Below are 26,242 nucleotides of genomic sequence, written 5' to 3' on the forward strand. Positions count from 1 at the left end.
AAAGACAAAGCTAAGGAACTTTTGAAACAACTGAAAGAAACATATCTGGTTTCTCCATGGATTGAATTTTGGGTGGGTTTTGGCGCATTTATCCTCATACTTTGGCTCATCATGGTATTTACTTTGGGACGCTTCATTGAGGGAAAATATGCTAAAATGGACACAGCAAGTCAGAACATCAACTTGATCCTAAAACCACACACATCTTCACACGTCGAGAAACGAGAACTTTCTTCAGAACTTTCTTCAGCCAACTTCACAGCCAATCCTATACCTGGTGGGGTAGCCTGGGACAACACTGACTATGAAATTTATGGTCCGGTCGAGATCCTGAAATATCCACACCAAATCAAGATCTCCTTGAGTGATTTTGCAAAACCAAACTCATTTGCTGATGATTGGGACTTCGAAAGTATTAACAACATGATGTCTGACTTAGTAATGTCTGCTAAATTTACAAAACATGATTATTTGCAAGGTTCTACAAATTATGACAGTATGTATTGCTATAACCACTATGGTAACCATTTTTTACATAAATCTGCACAACCTAGAAATGTTTTGAATTACAATCAATGGGAACATTGTGCTACACCTCCAAAAGGGAGCTCAAGAACCGTTTACGACAAATATTCATATTTTTCAGGTTTTAACATAAGTAATGCTGAAACATTTTATTTTAAATTGTCAAACAAGACAGGGATGAAAACCATGATAACCAACACAAAATTGATATATTCAGATTCATTCTTTGAAAAAATGAATACTTTTGGATTTGATTATTGGGACAAAAATGTTGATTTGAAAAGTGTTTGGGGTTCAAAAGAATGGCAAGTACAGGGTATAGAAGCTTTGTTTAGAGCCTGCATGATCCCAGAACAAATGATATTTTTAAATGACACTGTTCAACAAACCACCTGTCTTGGCTTAGCCAAAATCAAAGATTTAATTAAACCGTCTATTCCAAAGCCAATAATGTTTAGCAATAACTCTGATACAGATGAAGAGATAGACGTAAACCATATATTAAACCAAAACAGAACACATCCTGATTGGAAACAATGGTTGATCTGGCCCACAGATACAAATTACTGTCAAGATAGATTCCTGAATAAAACACAGGGTTTCAAAATGACCAGGCCAGACCCTAGATATCCCCAAAGACATCACCCAGGGATAATAACAACCTAGAGTGTGGGCAAATTATGCCTTCAGTGGCTACAAACTTCCACACTGCCTGAAATTAAGCAACACCTAACTTTACTTACTGATGGTGCTGACTTGCGTGATTTCATACTGGGACCACGCAAACAGCGTCAAAAGCGTTTCATAGCAGCCTCTGTATATGCAGCATACAATGAGGCCTGGAAGGTTACTCAAATTGAGACAGCAGAAAGAATACGGGAAATTGACCGTATCAATTTGGAAAAATCACTTTCTGTAGTGGACAATGGGTTAATGACTCTGTCCTCCAGAATTTTTTCATTGGACAGCATTGTGTCTTCAGCAATAGATATATTATCGCAAGACTTACTGTTATTACAACATGGTCAGTCACAATTGCGTTCCATTGTACAGCTTGGCTGGACGTTACAAAATCTGCGTTCAGGCTACGTGCCTTGGCGTTTAATCAACACAACGTCACTATTCCAAATCTTTAACCTTACTGATAGACAAATCGGTATGGCGCAAAAGGGTGCTGATTATACAATCTTGAGCATTGAAAAACTAGAAAGATTACCAATGACAATGTCAGAACGACCTGTCAGTGAATGGATAATCCACGGAATCATAAATATTCCAATCTCAACCTTCAGGTTTCAATACTGCCAAAAATATATACAGGCTGGCATGTACGAGAAATTGGGAAAGGGGTACCTTAAAACAACTTGGAACCTGCCCTATTCACATGCATGTGTCAGTAATAAAGGACAGAAAGTGTTTCTTAGTGGCAACAATTGTGCTATGTCACTAAGCGGCACGCTTCTGTGTAACGGAATTAGTTTGCATGGAGCCTGTGAAGGGAATTCATACAACCTTTCATGTCACCAGCAAGGCGCACCTGCAACTGAAATAGAACCATTCTTTCAAAGACTCTATAATGGGAGTTACATTCTTATTGTAGACCGCAGATGTTGCAGTCTTATGCCCGGGACTCCTCATCTAGTCACTACGACGGCGAAGGTCAAGTGCTGTGGACGCTCTTTATTCCCCAGCTCCTTTCCAGACAGGGAGGCAAGGGCATGGCCCAGTTTGAAAATTACTTCTATTCGAATAGATACTTTAAGCAGAATGAAAACAGTGCTTCTTCAGACGCCTACAAGGCTCACGTCATCAAAAGAAACATATGATCTACAAGTCGCAAGGACGACTGCAGAGATACATACATTATTATCAACTAATTCCCCCGTACATTTCGCGGAAATCCTGAGCGAAATCTTAAATATTTCTGATACCACTGGGGTCTCAGAGGTATTTAAGACAGTATTTTCGATGGCATTAACACCATTCAAAGCCATACTGGGTATTTTTCCGGATTTCGTCCATTCGATTTTTGGCGGACTTCCCCTGATCCTGGGACTAATTGCAGGAATCCTATTCTTAGTCCTTATTTTTCGTTATGGCAACCCATGTCACAGATCAAACTCTCGCGACAATGGAAGATACGATCCTAGCCATTGGATACCGGGACCGGATATCAAAAATCCTGGGACTCTCCCGGCTTAGAGACCTAAACATGACTTGGTTTCTATCATTTCGACCAATGTGGCAAAGGTGTGTTTTACCTGTACTAAGGTGTCTGCTATGCGGAGAAGAATGCGTGTTAGACACCTGTCTGGCGCTACAATCGGATGCGCCAGTGGATGCAGATACACTGTTGGTTCCTACCAAGGTTCACGCTTTGTGCTGCCCTCAAAGGCTGCCAATCCTGATGACGGCATTCCTGGAATCTTCACCACTGCGATTGAAGAGTAGTGAAGTTCAAGATGAAAGCAGCATCGAACAGGTACGACCTTCTGTCAGCAATGCGAATCAGAATGTCAATGCAGACAATCATACGCACGAATGCATGGTTACACCTATTTCCGACTTAGTGGAACTTTCCCATGAAGCTGTTGACAGTTTTTTCGAAAGCCTGAATGATATGATGTTCTCTCCAGAACAGAAATAGAGACTTTTGAGTAAACTCGCACACGGCGTTCCCTGAATTCGGCCTTCAACTTTAAAAATAAAGTCGCATGAACAATTCTTCCCACCAGTTCACGGACAACAATTTTTTAGCAGCCCCAAATTATTTTTCACAAATTTTTCGGGACACTTATCTTCTGCTTAAAGTAAGAAACTATTCCTAGAGAACTAAGATTTCTATTTTTAGATACTTTATAAACTTTAGTTGCCCGCTGGGATGTTCACAAATATTTTAATATGTGATGAAATGGTCTCGAACTTCCTTTCTGTATAGCCATATTAAGAGCCATTTCATGTGTATTTCTCATATACCAATAAGCAATAATGCATACAAATGCGTGTTTACTTTTGCATTTAAACCATAGCTTAAGTGCATACAATATATATGACTGCAATTTTTCAGTATATTTGAAAATTTCGAAATGCATTTATGTATTTTGGGGTGGTAAGGTATACACTATACTCTATAGTATGTTGTACTATGTTATACTATGCATAGATTAGTAGATATGACCATAGTTAGCGTGGAGTGGGTGTCGTGTATTTCTATAGGTTCTGAATCAGTCCCCCTATTCCTGATCCTATTCTGGTTAAACTAACTATCAAGTTAACTAACAGTCAGCCCATGAGGCAAGAAAACCCCCATGATGCAGATACCGTTATCTGACGCAGTCACACTACGGCACAGGAACGTGTTATCTGATTAGGTCATAACGCTTGAGATCTAATTAGACAAGCGACATTCCTCCAGCCCCTGATAAGGCATACGACGTTCTCATAACAAATCAAACCTATGACAACCTGGAAAATCCGTGCGGCCATTGTTTTGATTTCACAGAGAACTTTAGTAAAGAATGTGCTAACGAGCAAGTCGTATGACATCTTTATTGACGTATCTATGTCCATCCTTACGTCAATCTCGGCACCTTTAAGGTATAAATATTGCCGATCTTGCCCTATGCAAACACACGCGTGGTGACAAGACGGAGCAGCCATACTTGCCGAAGCCGAGAGCAGAAGCAGACCCCGCTGGCGCAGCCCCGCCTTCCTGACGCGCTGAGAGACGCGCTGCTATCTCAAGCCGAGAGACCCAGCACCGGCGCTTTCGGGCAGCCCTCGCAGGCAGCCTGGAATATCGAGAGCAGAGAAAGAGATACCATTCCTCATCCATCCTAAATTCCAGGTACAGAACTGAATAACCCCTCACAGAGAATTCTTTAGTTATTCACTTGGCAAAAACAAACTTAACTTAAACTGTAACTTTCTATTCCCGCCCACGCATTAGACTTAGGTCAGGTACACGGGGTAGGCGTATTTAGAAACACCAGTTGAGTACGTTTAGTCAAATGTATATGTGTATGTAAATATATTTTAATCATTTTCAAACATCATATGGCTCAGAAACCATATCAATGTTTTTACAGTATTATTTTATACTATTGCTTTTAATGTATGCACTTTACTTAACTATAAGTATTGCAATAATATCGATCCATTTCTCATGTATGAGAAAAGAGACTGATCAATAAATAACACCTTTTTATTGAACACGCCCGTCTCTTCCTTTTCTCTACATTCGGATGAGACTAAGAATGCACGTACTGACTGAGTAAAATAATTGCCTTGTGCTCACACGACTCTCGAGATTGACTCTTGATTAGGGGAGAGCAAAGTTGTCATGTTCTATGGTTGTCAGAAACTAAATCCCTTCTTGTCTAATCAGGGGAGTTAATTCCTTCCTTGAACATTCGAGAAAGTTTCTAGCGAACTCTGAGCTTAGCTGGCAAACCCAAAAATTAAGTCTAGTATCGACAGTAGTAGACCTAGTTAACGTCTGGCCTAGGCCTTTACTGCTGTAGGTATTATTCCAATGCGCAGAGCCTATTGGGAAAATAGGAGCTACACTACATGTCAACATCAAGTTGGCGAGTGCATGTGTGGAAAATCAACCTCCCAGTGATTTCTCAAAGCGGGCGGTCAGATTTCTCATTGCGAGTGGTCGCGTATGCTTGCGACCGCTCACGGTGAGAAACCGTCCGTTAGAATTGAGAAAGCTGCTGCTTGAGTAAAAATCTACTCGAGCAGCAGAAAGGAAGCAGCACCCACTTGCGTTGTGCATGGTGCAGTTTGCGATGATTGCACAGTGTGGACAAGCACCTGGCACTGAAAATCACTGTGAACTGCATTTATCTAATGCACTCCGCTGCTCACGGAGCTCTGCATAGCGTGATAGAGCTTTTTTTACACTTTGCGTATTTCCGTGTAGTGGAACTCTGCCCAGGCTTAGTTTCAGGTTCATTGCTGATCAGGCAGTAGTGATTGTAGGTACCACTAGAACATTTCAGGCACAACTCAACATGATTTCAAGCTTTCTTTATTTGTTTGGCTCTTACCAAATAAATTGACAAGACAATGCGCATAAACAGCACAATGAGCAAGTGAAGTGAAATTTGTAGCAGCTTTATACTGAAAGGCTGGGGGTACATTATGGCAGTAAGGACATTTGAGTTAAAAATGGAACAGGGCTGATTCCTTCTAATCAGTAGTTTGTTAAGGCTGAAAATTAAATAATATTTGCCACCGTGTTTAATATTTGTGAAATGAACTATCGTTCTGAATAAGTCTCCCAGAATGTGCAGTACTCACTTCATATCAAAAGTGAGGCTTTTTTGGCAATGAGGCGAATTCTATCCGGGATACAAATTTGGAACATGCAGTGTCTTGGGGAGCTCCAAACTGTTGCACAACTAATCTTGGGCCTCAGCACCTCTTTTTTCTGTGAAAGTGCAGTTTCCTCTCTAAATAAAGCAACAATCCAGCACCCTCCGCAGGCACAATTGTTCGCACAATTCTAATTTTTAAACATGCCTCTGTAAACAGCATGGTTATTAGTTGGTGACATTAAAATGGCCACACCAAAGGTGACCAAACTGAAGGGAGACACGATGGGTGTGATAAAAGAAGTGCGGAATAAGAAAGCTGTCGCTACAACAAGGTGGTTAAAGAAAGGGAACTGGGTTAAAAATCAATCAGGGAACTGTAAGCACAATACTCACCTGTGAGGGTCTGAAGGCGCTTGGTGGTGGGGGAGGGGAGGAGAGGGGAGGGGGGTAGCTGATCTGTTCAGCTGAAGAAGGCACCATGAATGGGAAGTAGCCATTATGCAGAGTGACCAATGGAGTTTGATAACGTCAGTCGGTAAAACTAACCATAATCAAGAGTAAGTGGGAGCATCCAGGTATGTTAAATGGAGTGGATGCTAAGAGGTCTGATCAGAGGTAATTCAGCACTAGGTGTGCTCAAAGAGAGGTCGTTACCAATGTCATAAAAGGGGAATTTGGAACAAAAACCCATGCAATCAGCAAGAAGTGGGTAGACTACTGGGCAATGAAACAAAATTGGATACAAGGGCATCTAATAAAAGGGAGGCGGCTACCACCGGGAAGGGGGGGCTATTTGTTGTGATTTTACACTGTGTTTGTGTCACAAAAGTGATCCAAATCGATGCAAACTTTTTACATATTTATTAGTTAGAAAACCACATGAAAGTAAGGCAAAGCAGCGAATAGCGCTGCTTTGCATTACTTGGCGCCAAGGGGGCTTACCATGGTGGTGCATGGGCGTTCCCATGCGACCACCCAAGCTTTCTGACGCAAAGGCCTATTTACATAAAAAAGTAGGCCGGGTTTACATCAGAAAATAGCCCATTTCAACTAGGTGCTATGAAGGAGAAATGCCTTCTTTTCTCCCTCCATGTCCGTCTTTGTATGTGTGCTCCACTGTATAGCACACAAACCAAGTCGGAAACGGTTTAAAGTTATTCTGAGCGTAGTATTTAGAACTGGAAGGCGATCCTTCCAGTATAAAGCTATGCTAGGCTCACGCAGACACCCTTGCTCTATGGTCCAAAGCTGTGTGCGTGGGATAGGGCAGCTAATTTCATCGCTTGCGTTAGGGGGAGGGAAGTGCCATATTTTTGTGAATATGGCGTTGTCCTGCTATTTTTGTGGCGCACAACGCAGCGCAGCATTTTTGCCTGCTACGTTGTATGAGATTTTAGTAAACCTGTCCCTAGGTGTAATGAAAAGCAATAGAGCACTTCCATGTGTGATACATGAATGTGGAATATCGAGTGTTTTTGTGGCCAAGCGAGGGAGTAGTACTAGTAAAGTAGGCAACACGGGGTTGGTGGATAGCAACAAGGTGGGTAGAGGTGGAGAGAATCAATGGGGATTCACAAACAGGCAAGCGCTAGAGGGGAGAGGGCAGGTCGAATCAGTCGGGCAGAAGAGAGCAACATAGAATGTAGGGGAAGAGACGTACACAAGAGAGAACTTGAACACGCACACTCTACAAGAGACCATCTAACAAAAGAAACAAGTAGTGCTTGAAAATCAAGCAGTGGAAGCAGCAATGCGAATCAATTACAGACTGTAAAGAGGCAAAGATCCATGGAAGGGACAAACACAAGATTGACAAGCTGGGACAAATAAGAAGCAGGCACAGGAGTGACAAGGAAAGCAAATGAATGGTAAGCAATGGGGGGACTCCAAGCTCCTCTGTGTTCTTGGTTAGCCACAATTTACCTTGCATGAGCTAATAGGCTGGACTTAAAAACTTAGATTTCCTGTAAGCTAAATATGCAAACAATATTAGTTAGAAAAAGGCACCATTATTACAAGAGTTTTTTTATCTAGAAAAAAAGTTTTAGGTACTTTAAAGCTTTTGGAAGCCACCTTAAGGAAACTATTGAGGTACTTTTAGGCTCCTCTCGTGTCTGGCAATGTCAGAGACTGAAGGGGCATCTCAAGGGGCTACTTGCCTCTTGTCATTGTGCAATGCATTAGTAAGTTAAATACATACACTATAATTCTACTTCGGTAAGGCACTGACAATGTAACCGGGCAGCACACAGAAAGAACTCCGTTGTCTTACAGAGGCAGCACTTTCGAACTTCAAGATTCATACTGTTAATTTAATGTAAAGTCCATTGTCATGGAAAATTGCATGCTGTTGACAAACTGAAATACTAACGCCCATAAAAGGAATAAAACTGATTTATTACATGGGTTGCAGTTCATTGCATAGTTTCACAATTAAGGCACTTTATCACATACTCATTTGGATCACTAGTTCTTTGTGTGCATCTGCGTGCATGGACGTCTGCGTAATATAAATACATATATTCCAGAAAGGATTATTTTCGCTTGGGTTTGACACAATCCTCCCTCCTGTACACAAAGCTGGAATTAGGACAGAAATCTCTAGCCACTGAAGAGGGGACCTGAATTGCCGTGTTTACATGTAAAATACACTTTAATTTGAAATTCTTATCAGGAAGCCTTTTTGGGCCCTGCCCAGTGTGTTGTGGATGATCTTTGATGCGAGCTCTACCAGTACATTAGGTTTTTTGTAGGGTGTTTTACTCGGTGTGTGCAAAATTCATGCAATTTGCTTTTGTGTAACTACGAAAATATTTGGAAAAATTAAGCATATTTCAAAAATAGCATCTGCCGTGATATTTGAGTGCGAAATGCGTCCTTGTGTCTATTGTGGGTGCAAGGACGCGTTTTGTGCTAAAATAATAGCACAAAAACTACAAGTGTCACAAACAGCAGCGGCTCAGGTTCTGGTGGCTTGTGCGGTTACTGTGTATTCGAGCTTACTTTTTGCCACAAACACTGTGTAATACGTGAAATTTCATAAAACGAACGTAAAACTAAAGTACCAAAAGTAGGCAAGATTATACCAACAGGAATGTTTCACCCGGGCTTAGACTTTACATTCAAGGGCCTTCAGATTGCAACTGCCACAGTACGGGTACCAGGAAGCACGAAATCTTCCTGGCAAACGCTGTGTGCTGCTGCCACCTATCGACTCTTGAACTGCAGTGCACTCTAAAGGCACAAAGCGGAAGTAACAATGCCACCGCCCCCCCAAAGAGCAACAGAATTGCCTCAAAATGCCGGCAAGCGAGGTCTCTGCACATGTCATACAATTATAAATATCACGAGCCCGTTCTATGGTGATTCCCGTCGGTACAGTTCTGTTCTTCTGCAGACAGTGACGTTGTGGTCATGATAATTTACTTTGAAAATAAAAATTCTTGCGAGAAAAAAAAAATACAAATTTACATCGGACTTGCCAATGACCTAAGGAGAATGGTCTAGAGACGTATTCTCACCCAATACAATTAACAGACCAATCTAAAAAGACGACGAACCCCACACAAACCGCAACTTTGTTGCACAAGCTCGGAGTAAGAAAGGCCTTCATCCAAGCAGGGAGTTTAATTTGGTTCGAAATTCCAATCAAATACTTCATGTACACCTACACACACTCACACGAAATGCAGTGTAATGCCGTATTCACATTGCTCAGAAAGGGGAGGGCAGTGAGTCCTCGTGAATGGCTTTGTATAAAATAAAATAAAAAACACCTCCAGAGGTTTGTGAGCTATAAAATTGTATTACGCTGTCTTATGTACACGTTTTGAAGCAATGGGCGTAGATAGGACCTGTCCAACTTTCATACAGTGCGTAACGGACATCCGGCCAATGGTCTACTTTTTGCGAGAGCCCTCGAGGAAGCGTACATTACTCCCAGTGATACGTCGGAAACACTTAAACAGTACACCCATGAATGCAAACCTCTGGAATTGTGCTTACATTTGACTGCAATTAACTTCCTTCTGATACCAGAACTAAAAGGCATAAAAAAACGTATACCTCATGTTCCATCCAGAATTGTGTATCTTTCCGGCCCTGATGCTCACTTACGTATCCCTCACCTCTCAGTCAAATAAGAAAACACATTATTCCAACCAGGTATGTGGTACATTGGTACCAACCCTTCAATCCCGTCCTCTCCTGCACTTTCTTTTACAATTTAGGAGTGGCACAAGCGATGCAACAGCAGACACTCCACATAGCTCCGCTCGACTTTCACTCCTGAGCTGCTGCACCAATTATAAACTGCAAATAAGTAACCGATTTAAAACAAAATGGGGAGAGAAAAAAAGGAGGTCTCTTCCAGAAGCAGCCAGAGTAATTTAAAGAGGACAAACATGATTTGCGGTTCAAAAAATCTAAGGCCACAGGCGGGAACGACAAAAAATTGTCATCTCTTGAAGGGCGTAGTAAAAATTGCCGTAGGATTAGCAAATACCCTTCACTACAAGCATCTTGGACACCCCCCTTTCTCACAATGTGTACAGCAGCCATCTTCCTTCGGTGCAACCACACAAAGAAAATCACCACTGTTTGTGGCGAATATTCAGGGAGTGCTTCATGTTCTTCAGTGGGGTAAGCAAATTTACCAGGCCCGCCCATGAGCAATGACGAAGGCAAGTGAATTTCGAGTTTACACCTCCCATTCTAACTCCTAAATAGTGTGTCTTAACTCCAGAACACTATACACTGCCAACGGGGTCATTTCTATCTGTTCCTTTGGATATATAGATATTTACATACATAGATATGTATTTTACACACTGGTATGCAGCGGTTTACAGGCTTTGTGGGAGGACTTGGGGAGGGGGCAGTAAACACATTTGGTCGAGTCAAGTGAACATTTTAAAACTTGGCGTCTCTCCAGGTCCAGTAAGAGCACGTGACCAGCGCACCAGGCTAGCCGGGGTGTTGACTGCAGCCTGGACATGCTGGTTCAGAGCACGCGGTGCAAGAAACTCTGCAGAAGGGGGCTCTTCCCCCGCGGCATTAGTGATCAGGTTGGCCATTGAGGACCCGGTGTTTGCCGGCTCCGGCGCCATTCTTCAGGCACTGGTCCTCCCCATCATCGGAGACATCGTCTTCTTCCTTGTCGCTTCGATCATCACCCGACATCTGAGCAGAGAAGAAAACACATTGGGTGGGCGAGATGTCAACATACAACATTTAAAAAAAACACCACAGAGGTGTCATTTTCAACAACACACATCAATGTCAAGACATTTTAAGTCAAGAGACAGCAGTCAAACAGTTGAAGGCTGCATCACCATGCCAAGGCATTCACGACAACAACCTGCGTCACCGGGCTGGGGCCTCTACAAGACACACCTTTCATTTCAGACAACAGTTGTCCAAGTAATACATTTATGATGATGATGATGGAAATTGGCCACCAGCACCAACAAACTTTCAACAGGCAACATGAATCAAACCCAACAAATTCTGCCTCACAAACCACAACAAAGATGTTTGAATCAACAGTATAGATAGCTTAACTACAGAGTCACCGAAATCCAGATCCCTGAGAAAACATTAGGGAAAAGAGCACTTGTAATGAGACCACCTCTTAGGAGAGTCCTTCACAATCGCGCTGCTGGGAGACATGACCCCTAACAGAATTGGTTACAGATTGACGGAGACCATTTTAAGATGGGATGCTGCTTATCTGAATCTTAAGATTCAGATTAGCAGCATTTCCTGGAAAGGGAAGCTTTATGACAACGGACATTGAAGGAGAAGAGGTCATCAGAAGACGGGATCCTTGTGACAGGGGTCAAGTCAGGATAGCCATTCAGCAAGGGAAACACTTTAGGCCAGGCACACAGGAACTATCGAAGGTACTGTGCAACCAATGAAGGCTAGTAACTGTATCGAGCTCTTGAATGCATTTCTGTAGGGAGAATTCTTCACCCGCAGAGACCCAAACTTTGCAATTTGCTCTCTTGTCACTTTTCTGGGTTTCCTGATTCCAGTTTGGACTATAAAGCTGTCTCCTGGTATCATGCCTAGATGCTCTACTGTGACCAATGGATTTGGACGATATAGATTGTCCCAAAAAACGATTCTCCCCATTTTCGAATCAATACAAAGATGCGTACTGGTCTGCAGAGGACTTCTGATGAACGGTGTTTTCACTGTTAATCATTTCAAAGGGTGAGGCTCTTTGGGAGGCTGCTATTTTGTTCTATAATGCTACGTAAATGGTTGGTGGCGGGTCCGAGGAATCTGTGAGGGAGGTGTTTGTGACGATATCCATCTATGTTGCGATTTACACATTTTTTTCGCTATGCATCTGATCTTTCACTTTTTTAAAATATTTTTCCTTTTATTACCTCAGTCTTCAAAGTCTGTGAGGCTAGGTGGTACTCAGTGAAGGGCGACTAATGTTATTGATCAGAACAGCCTTTTGTGGTTGCTAGTTTAAGGAAGTCATTGCTGCATTCTCTAGTGGCTCAAGTGCAAATGACAGCGTTATTTTATGTTTGCATGATGGGCAGACTTAATACCTTCTCACTAAATATCAAAGGTGTAAGCCATCCAGTGAAAAGCAGGGCATTAGCAGAGCATGGGTGGAAACAGAGGCGATGTAAAGTTGCAAGAGATGAGGATTACGCGCATGGAAATTATGCAACTGAAAAGGGATTCAGATGGAGGAGCGGTTTATTCACGAACTGGGACTTAGCAATACAGATTACTATCCCATTTTTTTAAGGCAGCAAATTAGAATTTGTTGGATTCATGAACCCATTCGGAAAGGAGGTGGTTTTGGCCAGGGTTGGATTGGGATACAAATAGGCCCGGGCACCCTAAAAAAAGTGGCCCACCTTTTTGAATTGGGAATTTTTGCTAAATACTGCTTCAGTGTTATGTATTATGAAAAGAAGGAGGAGGGTTGTCTCAAAGTGGCATGTTTTATTAACTTCACTGAGAATAAAAAAATGCAAAGGCTGCCAGGACTCTTTGTGCACGGATTAATTCACACTGGTGAACCACACCTGGATATAAGTGAGGCCACTCTGACCCCTGCTCGCTCTGCATACATTAATGTGCCAGCCCATTCTAGATACTGGAAATGACACCTTGGTTAAAGGAAGATAACAGAGGAGCATCTGCCTTGGAAAGGCTGCTCTGGCCCCCACTGGGCCGTTGGCTGCTTCTTAACTGCACCGACACAGCCCACATCGGCCACCAGACTGCCCAGAAAAGAGCCCACAGCTGCAACTCACATACCGGCCCATTGTCTGAGTGCCTGCCTTACCAATCCGACCCTGGCTTTGGCCCCGTTTCAGTGATGGTATTGCGAGATCACAACCTTCAACATTTATGCTCTTATTTATTTATTTATTTATTTATTATAAAGTTTTGTATAGCGCGAACAAGACCCGTAGGTATCAGAGCGCTTAACATGAGGTAGTAAAAGGAAACACGGTTACATAAGTATACGTCGTTAGCAAGCAATCGCAGTGAGGTAGATGACATATAAATTCGTAACACATGTGACGTTAGCAAAAGTAAGTAAGCTATGATTAAATAAAATACAAGACATGTATATATAGCAAATATGAGGTAGCATGGTATAGGTTCATGTATGAGGTAGCATTGTATAGGTTCATGAAAGATATTGTTCTTCTGTTCAATCCAATCTCCATTCCTGTTGACTTTGGGTTGTTCCCATATCTTAGGATACATATTCCATTATAGTATTGTCTGAGCCTCCTATTTTGATAGCGTACATGATCTGTACTAAGGCAGTATTATAGCAGATCCAAGATCAGTGATCTTCATTAAGTAATGTATCTATTCATCAGCAGGCTCTTCACTTCCCGTTTGAATGTTACCAGATTCTGGATCTTCCTGATGTTTGGAGGGAGTGAGTTCCATATTCTGGGGGCCGCTCCTGAGAACGCTCTGTCATACGTTTTTTTCTTTCGGAAGAATGCTGGTCGTAGTAGCAGCTCCCCAGCACTCCTAGATGTTCGGTTGCCACCGGACAACTGAATTTTCTTTGTAAGATATCTTGGGGTGTTGTCGTGTAATGCTTTATGTGTGATACATGCTAGCTTCATTTGGATTCTTGCTTCATATGGTAGCCAGTTTAATGCTTTCAGGTGTGGGGATATATGGTCATATTTCCTAGTTCCGGTGATAAGTCTTGCTGCAGCGTTAAGGCAGGCTTTCAATGGTCCTGTGGACATTTTTGGTAATCCAGCCAAGGTGGTGCACCCATATTCAATCCTCGAGATAACCAAGGATTGGATTGCCAATTTGAGGTCTGACTCTGTGATGAAAGGTTTCAATTTTCTTAGGTAGTTCAAGTGAAATCGGGCACTTTTCGCCATTGAGTTAATGTGGGCTTTCATGTCTAGATTCTCATCTAAGATGATTCCCAGTGATTTGGCTGAGTTGACAAGGGTAGGGGTACAGTTTAGCGCGGTCACGACTTTCATCCATTCCATTATTTCTATATTCCTCTTTGGTGGAGAGATTAATAGGAACTCTGTTTTATGTGCATTCAGCTTCAGGTGGTTTGCCATTAACCATTGAAGTGTCATTTTTAGTGTCTCATTCATTAATTCCAATTCTTTTATGGATCCAATCTTTACGTATATTTGCGTGTCGTCTGCATACATGTGATAGGATATTTGAGATTTTTGTAGAATTTCTGTGAGTGGCTCGACGTATAGGTTAAACAGATCTGGGGATAATGTCGATCCTTGAGGAACTCCAATTGTGGTAGGGCACGGAGGGGAGATTGATTGGTTAACCAGGAAGCGCTGTGTTCTGTTCTGTGAAAAGGACTCGAACCATTTCAGCACTGTTCCTGATATTCCCATCCTGTCCCGTAGCCTGGCCAGTAATGCTTCATGATTTACCGTATCAAATGCCGATGACAAGTCCAGGAGAATCAGTAAGCATGCTTGATTTTGGTCAAGGGCCTGTAATGCGTCATCAGTAATGTGGAGAATCGCTGTTTCAGTGCTGTGCCCTGCTCTGAATCCTGATTGGCATTCATCTAACAAGGAGAATTTGTTGATGTGTTGGCACAATTGGTTCTGCACACATTTCTCAGTCAACTTGGCCAGTAAAGGGATGTTGGTCACTGGGCGAAAGTTATTTGGATCTGATGTATCTGCTGTAGGTTTTTTGATTATGGGAACGACTTGACCTGTTTTTAGGCAGTCTGGAAGGATCCCTTGTGACAGTGACGCATTTATTATTTCGGTCCATATTGGAATCAAGATGTGATTGATTTCTTTTACGCATTTTGCAGGTAGAGGGTCTTGGTGGTGGTTGTTAGGTTTGATTCCTGAGAGCGTCTTGGCAATCGTGTGTTGGTCGTACAGTTCAAATGTTTCCCAGCTCGCCTTGTTTTTAGCCTTAGTGCAAACTGTTGTAGAGTTGGCATCGTTAGTAGCCCAAGGTTCGTTGGGAAGATTTAATGCCGAATTTTTAAGCTCTATTTCGAGTGCTTTGGCCTTTTCCATGAAAAATGTGGAGAAATCATCACAGCTTAGAGATGTTTTTGAATGTTCTTGCACTGTTTTGGCTAGTTTGTTTGATTGCTCCTTTAGGATTTCAAATAGTTTTCGTGGCCTGTTTTTGGCATTATCCAGTTCTTCTCTTATAAATTCCTTTTTTGAGTTGATGATTTTTTTATTATATTGTTTCCTTGTTTTTCTGAGGGCTTCCAGTTCCGGAGTTGATGGGTGTTGCCTCCATTTTCTTTCGGCCATTCTCAATTTGCGTCTGTCTTCATTTAGTCCTTCGTTAAACCACGGGTTTTTTGTCTTTTCTGAGATTCGTTTCAATTTTAGTGGCATGGTGGTATTAACGATATTTTCGACAGTTGTTATGTAGTGTTCCGTCAGTTCGTTAACTGTTTCCATATCGTTGGGTGGCTTTAAGTCTTTCACAGCTTTTGACCAGTAGTTCCATATTTGTTTCTTTTGTGTCTCGAGTCCATTTTTTTGGTCTTGACAGGTTGCCTGGTTCTACCGTTTCTCGTTGCAGGTATCATGAAAGTTATGGCGTGATGATCCGACCAGTCACATGGAGTTATGGAGTGGATTGTAGCAGCTTTGTTTCTTGAGATTATCCAGTCTAACGTCCCTCCTTTCGAATGTGTGGGCAGTGTGCACGCTTGAGTGAGGTTTAGTTCAGTGAGGAAACCTTTCAGCATGTTGATCAGTTTGTCATTGCAGTTCTCCCAATGCAGGTTGAAGTCGCCTAGGAATATGTTATTGGCAGCGTCATTCGAGTTGGCTGTTATGATCTCCATTAACTCTGCTATAAACTTTGTGTTATCTCCTGGTGGGTGGTAGAAAGTATGCAGGTTGCACCATTGAGTGTTGGGTGATCTTATGTTAAGACCAAGATACTCACATGATTCCAGCGGGTCGGCCTGAATTTGTTTAACCTCTATGTCAGATCGATGAATGCATGCTATCCCTCCCCCTAGCTTTCCGTGTCTATCCAGTCTGAGAACGTTGAATTGCGGTGGTATCAATAGATCCATGGTTGGGGATGAGGATTCCGTAAGCCAAGTTTCTGTAAGGATTGCCAGGTCGATGTCCTTGTTGAGGATGAGGTCCGCTATGTCCGATGCATGTTTGGTAGCTGATCGGCAGTTGAGTAATAGACAGGATAGGTGTTTTTCTTTTTTACTGGCGATCTCATTTTCCGCTTCGTTTGGTGTTAGCTGTATGTGCTGTAGATTGTGGGGGTTGGAAGTTCTCTCGTTTTTCCTCGCTGTTCTGTTAGCGTCTAGCGGGACTGTTTGGATTCTCTCTTCCTCCTTGTGGTCCGATAGGTCATATGTTCGGATTAAGGCCAACGTTTCCTCTTTAGATAGTGACTTCGCCCTGTCTGGTCGGTTGTCTCTCTGTATTAAACGCATGTTCGCCTCGATGCTCTTTCTGTGTGAGGACTGTACGAGATTTTGGATATCCGTGACTTTGGCGTCAATGTTCTCCGTCCTCTCTTCGATTTTTTCTATCGCCTGTACGGTATTCATAGTGGCTTGTGTTAGCTTGCTCACAAGTTTCTGAAGCTTGATAAAGTCCTTCTTGTTCTGGTGGGGTTTCTTTGGGGCGGCCGATCTGTACATCCGCTCAACTCTTCTCCTTTTTGGCACGAATCTTCGTTGCGCTGCCATTTTCTTTATCTTCTCTTTTAGATTGTCTATTCCATCTCCATTCGGTGCATCGTTGATGTTGGATATGTTCTGAGTTGGTAGGATCGTGTTAGAGGTTGAGGGTCTGTGCGCCGCTGGTGTTGTATTAGCGTGAGGTGTGGGGAGGTTGCTGGAGTTAGATAGGACCTGTGTTGTTGTGTGTTCGTTAGTTAATGTGGGTGTGTACGAAGTTGGTATGGTTCTGACGAGGGTTTGGGATGTAGGAAGGCTGATGTCTTCTGTCTCAACCAATTCCTGGTTGTTGGGTGGCGCTACCCTCACTGTCTCACCATCCTCAGTCTCATCCCACTCCTGGTTGTTAGGTGGCGCTACCCTCACTGCCAGTGTATGATCTGTTTGAGAGGTCTCATGGTTCGGGAATAGGGGCGATTCTTTTCTAAGGTGCTGATTTTGTTTTTTGTTTGTTTGAGAGGTAGGCCTCTCAGTTCTTCTAGTCGTGTTCTCTGGTAGAGGCCATACTAGTCCAGTTAACTCTACCCGGGTAGTCGCTAGAGTTGATGCCGGCGTATGATGATGGCTCCTGGTTCTAATTGCGCCTCTGATTGTGGCCTCATGGGTGCCTGGCGTGTCTACTGGTGGGGTTAGGAGAGGTTGATTACTCGGGTCGTCCAATGCGTCTTTTATCGATGGGAAAGTCTTGGCAAATCTCTCTAGATCATGGTTTGCTGCTTGTATCAGCACTGTTCCGGATTTATATATCGTGATGTTAAGTTCGGCTCTGCATCTTTGTGATGGTGCGGTTGACACTTTTAATCCGTGAGGAATGTTTTTCGTAGTTTTTATGGTAAGCATCCTAGCGAAGGCATTGCGCCATTTAGCTGTTTTGGATGTATAGAATATGAGGTCATTCATTTTCGTACCAGTAGTTGCATTAAAGTATAGGTCTGCGAATATTATGTCCGGGTTTTTTCTCAGGTAGTCGTGTTTAAACTTCTTAGCTGCATTTTTAGTTAAGTTATTAGGGTATTTTATACTCTGGGCACTCAAGCCAGTAACTTCTGGGTATCTTTCGCTCATTTTTGCTCCGTTCTGCATTTGTTATGGTGTTTCTTTTTCAGTTTTATTCCAGGTAGCCTCCCTGCTGATGTTAATTTTGTTGTTGCTTTTAGTTTCGGATCTAGAATTTTTTTTCTTATCGTTTCACTGAGTAGTGCTGGGAAAGGCTTCTCTTTTTCCTAATTATTCCACATTAGCTCTCGTAGTCCTTTCAGAGTGCTTATTAATTAATTAATTAATTACTCAATTAATTAATTCGCCAGCTGACATTTGTTCAGCTCTATGCTTGGTGTAAAAAACAACCCTTGTAAGATGGCTGCCGTTGTGTTTGTTTTTATGTTAGCAGGGAGTCCTTTCTCACTTTCCACGTCCTTATTTGTTAGCAGGGAGTCCTTTCTCACTTTCCATGTCCTTATTTGTCTGCAGGGAGTCTTTTCTCACTTTCCACGTCCTTATTTGTCTGCACTCGCCGCCATCTTAGGGTCAGGCATGCCGTATCAGTCTCCCAGCTTCAGTTATGTGAAGGATTCCCCGGTAGCCGTGTGTAAATAAGTGAGATGGGGAGACCTTTTCTGTCCTGCCTTCCCTTCTGCTGGAAACGCCGACTGGGAGATCCAGAGCCTCTATCGTGACTCATTCTCCTCTCAGCTCGCCGACGCTTGTCCTTCCTTTATGTCCATGCTCCTCACCGGGGCCGGATTCCCGGTAGCATAACCAGGGTTTCTCCCGCCGCTCTGGTTGGCGCAATCCCTCTTCCTCGCGTCGCTCCCCTGGTTGCTCCCGCGCAGCCGCTCCAGTCATGAGCCTCGCTCCAGGTCCTCCGACGCGGCCTCAAAAACGCTGATCTATTTCCTCTGATCTCGCTTACCGGCACACCGCAACCAGCATCGCAGATGCATCTGTGGTCCGACGCCAAGTCCCAGAGCCGCTCCTCAGCACTACACTCGGGTGATCCACCGATCCCAGGAAACTCGCCGCACGCCGAGCTGCTCAGTGACCAGGCAGTGACCAGACAGGAGAACGCAGTAAGGATCGTTCCAATTTCCAATTTGATGTCATCTGTCGCCTGTTTTCATGTTCCGGTTGTGGTAGGTGGACGGAGGATGGGCGGGCTGGGTGGTTTATCAGGGATTTACACCCGAAGGTGATTCCAAAACCAGGAGCTTCCCAGTGCAGCTCCTCCTCAGGCGGCCATCTTTGTCAAACTCCCAAGAATTCTGAATGGATAAAAGGAATTTTGGAGTTCCACAGGTTTATAAACACTTTTTTACTATGTATAACCATAATCTACTACAGGACCCGTGGAGAACCGTAGAGGAAAGTACCAGGATCCGATTTGCTCTCTATCATGTTTTTGAAAAAGTATCCACTGCTGGCTAAATTCTCGATATATATATTCGAGTCAAGGGGGGGGGGGGAGGGGAAGGGGGAGAGATAAGAGACTCGGGGGGGGGAGACTCAGGGTGGGGGAGAGTAAGGGGGGAGAGGGTCAAGGGGGGGGTCAAGAGGGGGGGAGGGTCAAGGGGGGAGAGGGTCAAGGGGGGAGAGGGTCAAGGGGGGAGAGGGTCAAGGGGGGAGAGGGTCAAGGGGGGAGAGGGTCAAGGGGGGAGAGGGTCAAGGGGGGAGAGGGTCAAGGGGGGAGAGGGTCAAAGGGGGGAGAGGGTCAAAGGGGGGGAGAGGGTCAAAGGGGGGGAGAGGGTCAAAGGGGGGGAGAGGGTCAAAGGGGGGGAGAGGGTCAAAGGGGGGGAGAGGGTCAAAGGGGGGGAGAGGGTCAAAGGGGGGGAGAGGGTCAAAGGGGGGGAGAGGGTCAAAGGGGGGGAGAGGGTCAAAGGGGGGGAGAGGGTCAAAGGGGGGGAGAGGGTCAAAGGGGGGGAGAGGGTCAAAGGGGGGGAGAGGGTCAAAGGGGGGGAGAGGGTCAAAGGGGGGGAGAGGGTCAAGGGGGGGAGAGGGTCAAGGGGGGGAGAGGGTCAAGGGGGGGAGAGGGTCAAGGGGGGGAGAGAGTCAAGGGGGGGAGAGAGTCAAGGGGGGGGAGAGAGTCAAGGGGGGGAGAGAGTCAAGGGGGGAGAGAGTCAAGGGGGGAGAGAGTCAAGGGGGGAGAGAGTCAAGGGGGGGGAGAGTCAAGGGGGGGGAGAGTCAAGGGGGGGGAGAGTCAAGGGGGGGAAGAGTCAAGGGGGAGAGAGTCAAGGGGGGAGAGAGTCAAGGGGGGGAGAGAGTCAAGGGGGGGAGAGAGTCAAGGGGGGGAGAGAGTCAAGGGGGGGAGAGAGTCAAGGGGGGGAGAGAGTCAAGGGGGGGAGAGAGTCAAGGGGGGGAGAGAGTCAAGGGGGGGAGAGAGTCAAGGGGGGGAGAGAGTCAAGGGGGGGGAGTCAAGGGGGGAGAGTCAAGGGGGGAGAGTCAAGGGGGGAGAGTCAAGGGGGGAGAGTCAAGGGGGGAGAGTCAAGGGGGGAGAGTCAAGGGGGGAGTCAGGGGGGAGTCAGGGGGGGAGTCGGGGGGGAGTCAGGGGGGGAGTCAGGGGGGGGGTCGGGGGGAGTCAGGGGGGGGTCGGGGGGGGGGGGGGGGAGTCAGGGGGGGTCGGGGGGGGGAGTTAGGGGGGGGGAGTCAGGGGGGGGTGGAGTCGCGTGGCTTTCATTTAATAAATCAAATAAAAAAACGTACCTTCGCCTCCGGTCCCAGACTCCCACGTCCTGTCTTCTGCTCCCTCTCTGCTCACAGGAAGCAGAAGCAAGCGGCTTCCCTCTCCTCCCCTAAGCCAATCACAATGCTGCAATGGCAGCGTTGTGATTGGCTAGGACGCCGTTTGTACACGTATGCATGCTGCCTACATGGAGAAAACGGAGAGTGATCATGACTGGTTTGGTCGGCCCTGGGGCCGACCAAACAGTCAGCGCCCATAACATTGGGCTAGCCACTCCTACCCAACCCACCCACCCGCAACTAGGCATTCCCGCCTACTGCTTTCTCGCAGTGTGAGAAAGCAGTGAGGCGATGCTCCGACGCCCATGTGGAGGAGCCGCCCCTGAGGCTAAGGATGTACTAGAGGCAGCAAATTATCACCCAGTTTCGCTAAACATTATTGACTGGAAGTTATATGCCAAAGGCTTAGCAAACAGACTACTTTGAGTAATAAACAATCTGATTCAACATCACCAAACATACTTTTCTTAGATTTTGACTAGCACTCAAGAATACAGGGCTTCTACAGCACATAGTAAATGCTGCAAAACTCTCCCACGGTTTTAGTAAAGCGATTAATAACGTCTCAAGAAAGTTGTTCAGATCGACTTTAGGACCTCATTAGGAGTTCCCCGGATATAGGTGTGGGGACACTGGAAGAATCAGGGATTTCTGGTAATATCTCCACAGCTCCATCCAGGGATTGCGAGTTACTTCCAACACAGAAGTGCATTAAGATAGGGCCCTCCGGTACCGGGTACAATTTCATCTACACATCTGCCACCTGCTTCGAGCAAAGTAGCAAAGAGGTCACTTAGAAATCGCTGATGTTTTAGTTTCAAAAGCAGGTTTTTATATGAAATGTCATCTATCATGAGCATTAAGGACATAGAGCCTTCATCAGATGAAACACAAACATACTTGCTAGAGTTCTATCCTTTCATTTTCATATACAAAAACAGAGAACTAAAAATAACCTTAAAGATTATTTTGGAATAAGAGATGGGCTGGGGATGATTTCTGGGGTGCTAGAAGAAAACAGGGGAGAGAAAAACTAAGAAAGCCGAAGCAAATCGGTCTGATTTGAACAAACACAATTCACCAAGACAGAGTGGAAAAGACAGCTAAACCTACTCTGCACAAATAAATGCAAAACATATTTGAATACCTTTCCATGTCGTGCAAGTAATCTGATAATACTAGCTCTGGGCTTCAGGGCAGGAAATGTCTAATTTAGATCAGAGATTTATTCTCCAGGTTACTTGAATTTTAAAGCAGAATTGTTTCTTCTGAACTGGTTTTGCATCGTTTGTATTTTTTTGCTATATTAGCCGTGCTGTACACGCTGCATCTTGCTAGAACGAAGTCCTCTACTTAGCTATGTTGGCTCTATGTACGTCTGATTTAGGGCCCCACCTCTGACCTCTGGTTCATGAAATTCAGTGTCTTCTGTCCACTGCTGCAAGAGGAAAGAAAAGAGTGGCGGGGATCTCTGGGGGCTAAAGCCTAAGAAACTCAACTAGTAACCTTTTGTAAGTGGCGACTATCAACATAACGCATGAGGACCGAAATCCGGTGACTGAGTGGAACCAATACATAGCAAGATATTTAGGAAATGATGTAGCACTCGTGCCCTGGGCCATTGTCAAAAATATATTGGACATACTGCATGTCAAACTTAAGCAGCTCAAATGCATTTTGATTGCGAACATTTATTTCCTAATTACCCCCTTTCAAATTTAGATCAGAAGCCTAAACCATGGAAAATAGAGAAAGCTTCTTTCTAGCATTCATATATTTTTTTACATGCCATGTTTTCTATAGTCTTCCTTTTAAGCAAAACTAGTGCTATTAGCCTAATGAGTGGTGATCCTGTTATCAGCAATCAGCCTTAAAAGGTTGAAAAACTGCGTTTGCCATAAACAAATCTGAATGAGTGACATTAGTTGCCTGCAGCTTTCCACAATAGGAGGGTTAGCTGCTGACCGTTCATAATTAACAAGAACAAAGCGGTACAAAAGGGGGTGGTGATGGACGGAGCATCTGAACCAATCAAACACTCACACCCAGTCAACAGATCTGGGTTTAATCCATCACCGTTCTTTAGCCCACTCTGCCACCCCAGCTCAGACATGGCCATATGCAAATCAGTCTGACCCTGTGCCTCATGGGAACAGTCCAGCCCAAACTGCCAAGCCATGCCTTCCCTGGACCGGAAACAAGCTTCCTAGGACCGGTTTCTGGCATTTCAGCCGTCTTCAGCCAGGCTTGCTTGAACCCAGTGGCAAAGTGAGCAAGGGACTCACGTCTGAGCATACCATGCCAACTTATGGCGAACAAAGCGGTACAAACGGGGGTGGTGATGGACGGAGCATCTGAACCAATCAAACACTCGCACCCAGTCAACAGATCTGGGTTTAATCCATCACCGTTCTTTAGCCCAATCTGCCACCCAAGTTCAGGCATGGCCATATGCAAATCAGTCTGACACTGTGCCTCATGGGAACAGTCCAGCCCGAACTGCCAAGCCATGCCTTCCCTGGACCGGAAACAAGCTTCCTAGGACCGGTTTCTGGCATTTCAGCCATCTTCAGCCAGGGCTGGACTGTTCCCATGAGGCACAGGGTCAGACTGATTTGCATATGGCCATGTCTGAACTGGGGTGGCAGAGTGGGCTAAAGAACGGTGACTGGGTGTGAGTGTTTGATTTGGTTCAGATGCTCCGTATATCACTACCCCCTTTTGTACCGCTTTGTTCGCCATAAGTTGGCAGGGTATGCTCAGACGTGAGTCCCTTGCTCACTTTGCCACTGGATTCAAGCAAGCCTGGCTGAAGGCAGCTGAAATGCCAGAAACCGGTCCTAGGAAGCTTGTTTCCGGTCCAGGAAAGGCATGGCTTGGCAGTTCGGGCTGGACTGTTCCCATGAGGCACAGGGTCAGACTGATTTGCATATGGCCATGTCTGAACTGGGGTGGCAGAGTGGGCTAAAGAACGGTGATGGATTAAACCCAGATCTGTTGACTCGGTGTGAGTGTTTGATTGGTTCACATGCTCCGTCCATCACCACCCCTTTTGTACCGCTTAATTAACATGAACAACAAACTTCAGTGCATTGAAGGACCTGCTGCAGAGATGTGCGCACTCGGCAAGTTTCAGGGTGGAATACTAGCTCGCGGATAAGGTGGCTGTCCCAGTCACTGTGGACCATTTGCAGGCCACAACTTTGAATCCTGAGCAGATCACCAGTTCCACTGCTAATAAGATAGCTCAGGTGGTCAGGTACGCAATGCACAAACATGCATAAGTGAGGGATCTTGAAGTGCTAATTCAATCTTTCAATGTATTGAGGATGGCAAAATGGACACTACTGAGTTGGGTGGTAATTAATGACGGCTTCTAAGCGGCAAGAAAACATTAAGTTTGTCTTGTGGGCTATAGGCAAGGACTGTCACTAGAATTACTAACCCGTGCATCCAGGAGACTTGTTATTTTCCTTGTGTGTCATGAAGAAAAGACAAGACCAGATGCAGCACATCTTCAGCAAGTTTACGATCTCTGGTTCCTCACATGTTTTGTCCATTATTCTGCAGAAAGTGATTGTGCTTTTATTGCCCATGAGATAGAGTCTGCGTGTCAGGTCCCTTGGGTGACTTGTGGACGTTAACTTCATGCTGAGGTTCAGCAGCCCTTACTTCTCAAGTCTCTTCCTAGCCAGAACATGGGACTATCCAAAGAAGGGAGGTAAATGCAGGGCTCTTCCTCACATTGTGCATTTAGGATCCAAGGTGGCCAGTGAAAAAAAACTGTGTCCACTGCAGCAGTGCGCGAGCTTAACACTGCACGCGGCCTGGGCAAGGAGCCAGGCCACAGAGTGGGAGAAGCCTGCTACCCACACACGGCATACCTGATACGGAGATCATGGGAAACGCTAGACTTCAAAATAAGAGGTTGCCAAGTCAGCAGGTACTCGATAGTACGTGGACAGTGTTGTACGGTTTTTGCATTTCACTGACACAGCTAATACGAGATAATAGGATCTTAGTCACTCAAGCAAGGGAGCATGGTAACATTTTCAGAACTTGAATAATTTTTTGCTCATGTTTTTGCTTTTAGATTTTTGGTCTCGAATTGTCGTTAAACCAAGTCACTTTTTTGTCACAGTTATTTCATTTTTTTTAACGAGCTGTGAAGTGGAGGATGATGGAATCTTGGATGAAAATAATTAGATGAGAACCTAGGTCAGAAAACGTTGAGCGAACATTCACAAAATAACAGTCATTTAAAATGTATTTTTAACTATAGAAGGTGCATCTCTCTTGTAAACCCACTCTAAAAACTTAAAATATTGTGTGCTGTAAACATCACCTAATCTCAAGGCTGAAGTTCTCTTTTTTGATGTGCACACAACAGCAACACACTAGACAATAAGTTGTAGTGCAATGAACTGAAGAAGTGTTCATTGTGACCGGGACAAAGTGAGAACACAGAGGGCACAGGCAGACATGCTGAACAACAAAGGAGGCAAAGTATAATGGATGAAGGAGTGCTTCTACTGATTCGCGATTTTAAAATTTTTTTTTTTTTTTTTTTTTTTTTAACGTCTCCGTGTCGCATTTGGTACTTTTTAAGAAGTCTTGATTTGGCATGATGGTAGTCCATAGTACAAGGTGTTACAGGGAGTCAAGTCTTGTGCAGAACAGGCCTTAGCTACTTAAAGTAGTATTGACATGTCATATGCAACCTCGTCCGATTGTATGCTTTTTCTCTCAAATTAATAAAACTTTTTGAACTCAAAAAAAGTGGTATTGGCTGGAGATAAACAAGAGTCTTTCTTGAGAATTTGATTAAAAAGTTTTTGCACGTGTGGTCACTTGCAAATTTATGCGGAAGTTAATGTCCCATTTTACTCCCTGTTTCACACTTCCGGCTAGAGAGGTACATGATCTGCAAAGAAGGTGAGTGGTGGACACAGATGTCAAGAGTTTTGAGGTGGAGTTTGTTTTTTGAGCAATTCAGCTTGAGGCTGTAATTGCCCACCGTTTTTCAATGCTGGTGAGGCAGCTGCACAATTTTGCAGATTGCATTGGGGTACCTGTAACTATGGTGTACTGTAGACCATTGGTTCTTAACCTATGGTCCGGTGTACGACCAAGGCCTGCGAAGACCACTCGGGGGATCCACGACTGCTTAGAATAATATTAACAGATTAATAAAGTGTGCATAAGTAAATAAGCAAAATATAAAACGTAACATTTTAAAAACGTTCTATAAATGTGAAGCAATTTGAAATTGGAAGCTAAAAAGTAAGCTTTTATCTTCAGAATGTTTTGCGGGAGCAGTGCAAGTGCATTCAACAGACTATAGATAGTATGGACGATTAGTGGCCTAAATTGAATTAAAAAAAGTTCCAACCTTTCGAGTAAAATAACGCATTTTTTATATTTATGAATTAAATGAAACATT

The 26,242-nt window shown here is 44.3% G+C and overlaps 1 protein-coding gene across 1 annotated transcript in view; it reads right to left on the minus strand.

Annotated features, from left to right (window-relative positions):
* Nucleotides 1-8,230: 8,230 nt before the first annotated feature.
* The window catches only part of CERS3 (ceramide synthase 3), a 375,229-nt gene continuing 357,217 nt past the window's right edge, over nt 8,231-26,242 (minus strand). The window contains exon 10 of the mRNA XM_078683111.1: nt 8,231-11,033. Within this exon, the coding sequence (XP_078539237.1) occupies nt 10,908-11,033 (126 nt within the window). The 3' untranslated portion in view covers nt 8,231-10,907. The remainder of the gene's footprint in view (nt 11,034-26,242) is intronic.

Source organism: Lissotriton helveticus, chromosome 3_1, assembly GCF_964261635.1.
Source record: "Lissotriton helveticus chromosome 3_1, aLisHel1.1, whole genome shotgun sequence".
NCBI lineage: Eukaryota > Metazoa > Chordata > Amphibia > Caudata > Salamandridae > Lissotriton > Lissotriton helveticus.